The sequence below is a fragment of the Muntiacus reevesi genome, chromosome 7 (assembly GCF_963930625.1).
Source record: "Muntiacus reevesi chromosome 7, mMunRee1.1, whole genome shotgun sequence".
Classification (NCBI taxonomy): domain Eukaryota; kingdom Metazoa; phylum Chordata; class Mammalia; order Artiodactyla; family Cervidae; genus Muntiacus; species Muntiacus reevesi.
Window position 1 is genome coordinate 51,645,461 of NC_089255.1, and position 6,000 is coordinate 51,651,460.

General features: G+C 50.4%; 1 protein-coding gene across 2 annotated transcripts in view; it reads right to left on the reverse strand.

Moving 5' to 3' along the window:
* TCF12 (transcription factor 12) overlaps window positions 1-2,283 on the reverse strand; it is a 394,477-nt gene extending 392,194 nt beyond the window's left edge. The window contains exons 1-2 of one of the 2 annotated variants that reach the window (XM_065940083.1): window positions 1,979-2,283; window positions 893-989 (exon numbers count right to left, since the gene is read on the reverse strand). In XM_065940083.1, coding sequence (XP_065796155.1) covers window positions 893-967 — 75 coding nt within the window. In that variant the 5' untranslated portion in view covers window positions 968-989; window positions 1,979-2,283. The remainder of the gene's footprint in view (window positions 1-892; window positions 990-1,978) is intronic. The other variant, XM_065940082.1, reaches the window with a different exon arrangement.
* Window positions 2,284-6,000: the final 3,717 nt, after the last annotated feature.

A 6,000-nucleotide genomic window follows, 5' to 3' on the forward strand; every position in this document is an offset into this window, starting at 1 on the left:
GTTTCTATTAGTCCTGAAATTCTGCTAGACTCCTTGCAAACAGAGTTCATCAAGAGTTATCAACCAGCTACTGTATTTTAGAGAGAAGTTAAAAATGGAGATATACATTCAGATCCAGAGAGGCAAACACACTTGGTAATACTATTTCCTCACACTATTTGGAAATACTGGCTATTTTCTGTTCTGAAAATCCAGTCACTTGTATGAGAAATTCTAAGATTATTAAGTTTAAATGGTAAGTTTTGGTCAATGACCTTCATTTTGTAAAAGCAGTTAATAAACAAATTCAACCCATTAGAAATAAGGGCAATGGGCTCTTTGATTTCAGGTGATATTTTTCCCTGTGTTAAAAAAATTTCAAACATATACACACATACACTTCTCATAATATGTATACATTTACACACACATACACGTGTAAAGTCCATATACATTTATCTTAAGAGGGTTCAACCCAAAAGGCAGGAAATTTTAGCCCTTCACTAGCTTCTTGTAAATGACATAGTTCAGGTACCATAAACTATACCACATCTTGGGAAAGGAAATGGTTAGGAGTATTGAAGAAAAAAACAATTTTCTTTTTTCATATGGAGTTCAAAATCCCTAATAACCATCAGGGTCAGAGGGTGACTAAACCAAAGCTCAAGACTAAGTTGTTCTCCTTTTCACCGGTTAAATCAAGTGACCCCTCTGGCATTAAAGTTTTAAATCTGCAAGTCTAGACATTACATCAAAGTTCAGGTGTCCAACTTGGGGGAGCTGGACTCCAGCCCTGAGAACTACTGCTCAGAGCAGATGGAGTTCACGCTGCTTAGTCTCCATGTCGCTCTCCCCCTTTTCTTTTTCTGTAAACCTCAGCAGAACCCCTAGATGCCGTGGAGAGCTCTCATACCGCACTGAAGTCCAGCAAGTCGCTCAGCTCCTTGTCGGTCCCTATAGCGGCCATGCGCTGCTGCTGGGGATTCATCTTCGGCCACTTTTAACAGGTCCTGAGGCAGAGAAAAGAGGCTCAGTTAGAAACCAGCCAGAGACCGCCGAGGCCCAAAGTGTGTTCGGGGATGGAGAGGTGCTTAGAGGAAGAGGAAAAGCGCCAGGCTGACTTCCAATACCCTCCTCGTTCCCCACCGCCGCGCGGGCAGGGGGCAGGAGAGCCCGGCGCCCGCACGGGTCCGTGAATCCACGCGTTTCCCGGCCCGGCCCGGGAGCGAGGCGGGGGCTCCCGCAACTCGTCACCTCTCCCGCAAGTTTCCGAGCCCGTCCTGCCCCCTCCCCGGCGCCCCTTACCCTGCGCCGCCGCCGCCGCCGGGTCCCCGACGCGCGGGGCCCGGCCGGGGCGGGGGTCTCCAGGGGCGGGGTGAGGGACGATTGGGCATCCAGCGAGCGGAACGGCGGCGAGGGGAGTAGCGAAGTGACTCACTGGCTCTGCAACAATAGAACTGACAAGTTGCAGGGAACGCGCCGCTCGCAGGCCCGCGTCTCTAGCCGCCGCCGCCCGGACGTCCCCCGCGGGCCCCGGGGGTCGGAAAGCATCCCCTGCGCGTCCCAGAGACGTTTTTAAAAAGAAAACAGAAACACGGACAACTAGTCCCGCTCTCGCCCGGCGTCCTCCTCCCCCGGTTCGGCCTCCTCCCACTTTTGCTGCCCTGCCTGCGGACGGCCGACCCCGGAGCTGCTTAACAATGAGCCTGGCTCGGTAGCCGAAGAGCCCGCTCTCCCGCGCGCCCGGGAGCCCCTGCCGAGCGCTGAGCCGGGCGCGCAGGCCGAGCGCGCCGCCCGCGGGCCTGGCCGTCCGCGACTCTCACCTCCACCCCCACTCCGCTCCCCAACTTGGAGGGGACCCCGGGTTCGCTTCTGTACAAAGGGGTGCGGAGTTGGGGCGCGGGCCGGGGGAGCCTCTGCTCCGGCCGGGACACGGCGGCGCCCCGCAGCTCCCAGCCCCGCCACGGCGTCCCCCTCCCGCTCACCGGCCCGCAATTACCTGCCGCCCCGTCTCCGCATCCAACCACCTCGATTAAAGTTCACTTTGGCCGGGAGAGCGGGCTCGGGCTTCCCCTTGCACCGCCCGGCGGTTCGGCTCACTTTGCCCCGCGCGAGCTCTCGGATCCGGGCCGGGGAGGCGGCTTTCGGGCCTGGCCGCCCCTTCCTCCCGGGGCGGGCTGGCGGTCCCCCCGAATAGAACTTGTGGGTCTCCTCAGGCGGACATTTTTTTCGGTGAGGCAGCCTCAGCACCGCGCTCGGCTCGGCTCCGGATCCCTCCGCGCCGGGAAGAGCCCCGGGTTAACCCCTTCGTCCCCGGTCCGCTCCCGCCGCCTGCGCCGAGGAAGTGGGGCCAGCGGAGGGGGCGGGGAGGAGCCGACGGGAACGGGGAGGGGCCGCCGCGCGGCTGGCGGACAAAGCCGGTGGTGGGGTGAGGCGGACCGGAGCGGGTGGGGAGGGGCGGGAGGCACGCGCAGGCACCCCGTGAGGCAGGGCCGGGCCGCCTGCGAGGAAGCCTGGTCGGGCCCTCGGGAGATGGGCGGCAGTCGCCGTGGCGCCTCCCCCAGCCCGTTCTGCTCTGGCCTCTCTTCCCGAAGCGGAGCGGCGGAGATGCAACAGCGGGCGCATCTGGATCCGCTGCCCAGGCCACCTAGCCCGAGGCCGCAAGGATCCTGAAAGGCTTTCCGGAGCAAGCCGCGCTGGACGCTGGACGCCGGACGCCGGACGCCAGGCTTGGCTTGGCCTGGAGGCTTCGGCCCCAGGAGGCTGCGCATGGCTCGGCGCGGAAGATGAGTGCGTGGGGAACGGAGACCGGCCACCTTGGTGGGCTCTTGGAGTAGGTACGGATGGTCAAATTCGTTGGTGGGCGGAATGCAGAAGAGGCAAGACCTCCCTCAAACCACACAAAGCAACGTGGACTTCAGGTTCCCAAACACTCCACACACTCAGGTTTCCACGTCTGCAGCCCTCTCCTGTCCGATTTCCAATCAAGACTACCGGATCGCACCGCAAGAAGAGTTGTTGTAAATGGTTCAAGCCAGTCCCTTCGTTTTAGAGATGGCCCAGGTAGGTTCTGTCGCACAGCCGCAGTCTTGGCGCAAGTACTGAACTTGGCCTGAAGAACCCCAAACGGAGTAGAAAGACAAAATAATTAAATCTCAATTTTTTTCCATTCGGATATCAAAGTAAGCTTTTCTCCAATATCAGCCAGGGTTTGACTCTTTGGGGTCAGTGAATGCAGTAAGGACCAGTAAGGCCCCGGCAGAAGAAACAGTGAGGAAAGAAGACAGATCCAGAATAACACTGAAAAATGCAGCCAACACCATGAAGGCAAGAAGGAGCCTTTGGAGGCCTAATCTGCATGGAAACAAGCTCAGTTGCAGATATGCGATTACTATACTTTATTACAAATAGAGCTGTCCAGCGGAAGAAGGCAGTTGTAGCTTGAGGGTAAGGGTTTCCATGACGTTGTCATCTGCCACATTCTGTATTTGTGCCAGATTCTGTAGCCTCTCCTGTATCTACTCCCCCTTATCTGGGTAAACAACCACCCTGCTGCTTGGCGTCACATCCCAGGCCTAGCTGTCTACTAGAGAATGTGGTTCCAGTGTAAGCAAATTAGCAAAATTCCAACCTAAATAACTTAGCATAGTTCTATTCCCTGCTGCAGTTACTGACTGGCAATGTACATGACACAATTTGGGCCCACGCTGGGGGCTTCGGGGAGTTTTTGTTTGTTTCATATTCCAAGAGAGCTTCAAAGGCAACCTCCTGTTTCTGCATGTGCTCAAGAAATCCAGGAGCATTTAAAAGCAACCCGAAAATGTGAAGGAATATCAGCAGCATATTTTATGGGGAAAAAAAAAAAAATCAAGAAACTCCTGGACTTTGAACTGCCATCTTCCAACCAGCAGGTCCTGTCAGGTGAAAATAAAGTAGACATGGAGAAAGCATAAACAGAAAAAGATATGCTTCGGTGATGTTTTTGAGTCTCTGATCACAGTTTCTGAACCCAGGTCTACCGTCCCTGATGGAACCGACAGGGTTAGAGTACTCTACTGCTTGTAATCTAATGTGTTCTAAGCGATACAAGGCCCAATGGCCCTTTTTTGTAGCAAAGACCTAAACGTCAAGAAGGGAAGTCTGATTAGAACTGTTAGGCCTCATTCCATCAGAAATAGTCTCAGTGGTAAAACTGAAATGAGATCTTTAGGAGAGGAGAAAGCATGTAATCCCATTCAAGGATTTATGCTATTTTCAAGAGAAAAGAAGAGCCAGTTTCTTCTCATCCTTCTCATACAACTAATTTAGAAGAAGAGATCACTGCTCAAACCCTCAGTCATGGAGGCTCCCTCACTCCTTTGAGGGACTGACTGGTAAAGTTTTTCATATCTATGATGACCCATATTATTATATAGTTTATTTTCCTCAGTAGATTAAACACTCCTTAGAGGATGGGGCTGCCATACATCTGTCTGTAGTGTGCACCTAGCAGAGTGCCAGGTGTGTAGTACACACTCAAAAAAGGGAGGCTGGAATTAAATCTGTCAGTTATTTGACATTAAACATGAATTGGATTTATTCTTCGTCCTGTAGTACAGTCTTTTCATGTATCATTTTTACTAAAGGAATGTGTTTCCCACAAACAGATTTTCTATTAATCTACAATATGTATATATGGAAGACAAAAAATAGTTTTAAAAACTGGAGTTTTGTTACTTGTAAGTCATTTCTGAGCTTTTGCCGACCTTGCCAGATAGAACCAGAAGACTTTATTTAAAAGCTGAGAGAGAGACTTCCCTGATGGCCCAGTGGCTAAGACTCCATGCTCCCAATCTCGAGGGGCCCAGGTTCAATCCCTGTCAGGGAACTAGATCCCACATGCCACAACTAAAGATCCTATGAGCTGCAACTAAATAAATAAATAAGTATTAAATAAATACATAAATATTTAAAAAATAATAAATAAATAAAAGCTGAGAGAAACAGCCAGTAACCCAAATTCAGTGGTAATTGATAGTACTGTTTCTATAGTGTAAGCTAATCAGCCTCAATAAATAAACATTGAAATATATTTAAGGAACACTTCTTACATGCATGGCATGATACTGTGCTGTTTCGGAACAGAAAGTATCAAACCCCCCTGTCCTCAAGAAGGATATAATCTCACAGATTTTAAGTTTACCGCTCATTCACCTTAACTGGCAGACACAGGAATTCTTGTCGGCATAGTTTCAGTCTCTTCTTTCTAATAGCACCCCCAAATCTACACTCATACACCCAGTTTTATCAGGAGATCTTTATTGCCCAAAGAAACTTTTCAGTCAAAAGGAAAAGCATCAGAAACAATGGGCTTTGCTCCCTTGGGAGAAAGACTTGACCTTGGCCTCTTTTTCAGAGGGCAAGAATTCTAGAAAGCTCAGACGAGGAGAGAGAATAGCGCCAATCAAGTCAAGTGGCAAGTTGCTATCTAGATGGAATGACTGGCCTGCTAACATTTTCCCCTTAGAACCAAGGGTGATGACCAGTAAGTAGACTCCCTTATAGCTGCCTGCACTGCAGAAAAGCAGCCAGGAGTTGGTGCTTTCTTTTCCACAGCTGTCTCCTTGGGACTAAAAGAAACAATGTCATGTAACAATTAATTTAATAAAAAGTATTACCTTCAGTTCATGGCACTCCCGTCAAAGATGAATTAAAAGCCAAGATTTTCCATTTTTATCCTAAGCCAGATTCTACTAGTCATCAACAATCCACTCTCATTCTCTTCTATCAGCCAGCAAAAATCCCGCTTTGAGGAATTCCCTAGTACAGATTTCACCTTTCCTCTCTGGTCATAGCTAAAAGGAGTTCTCTACTCCTTGATAGTGTAATTTATTATTTAAGTGATTAAATGCCTGTTCTGAAAACTTATTCTCTGCAGAAGGTGAAACTGGAGATCTCTAGAGGCAAGGGGGATTAAGCGAACATTTGGATATTAGATTCTGAGGCTCCCAAATGTTTTTACCTACTCAGTTCCCTGATTCC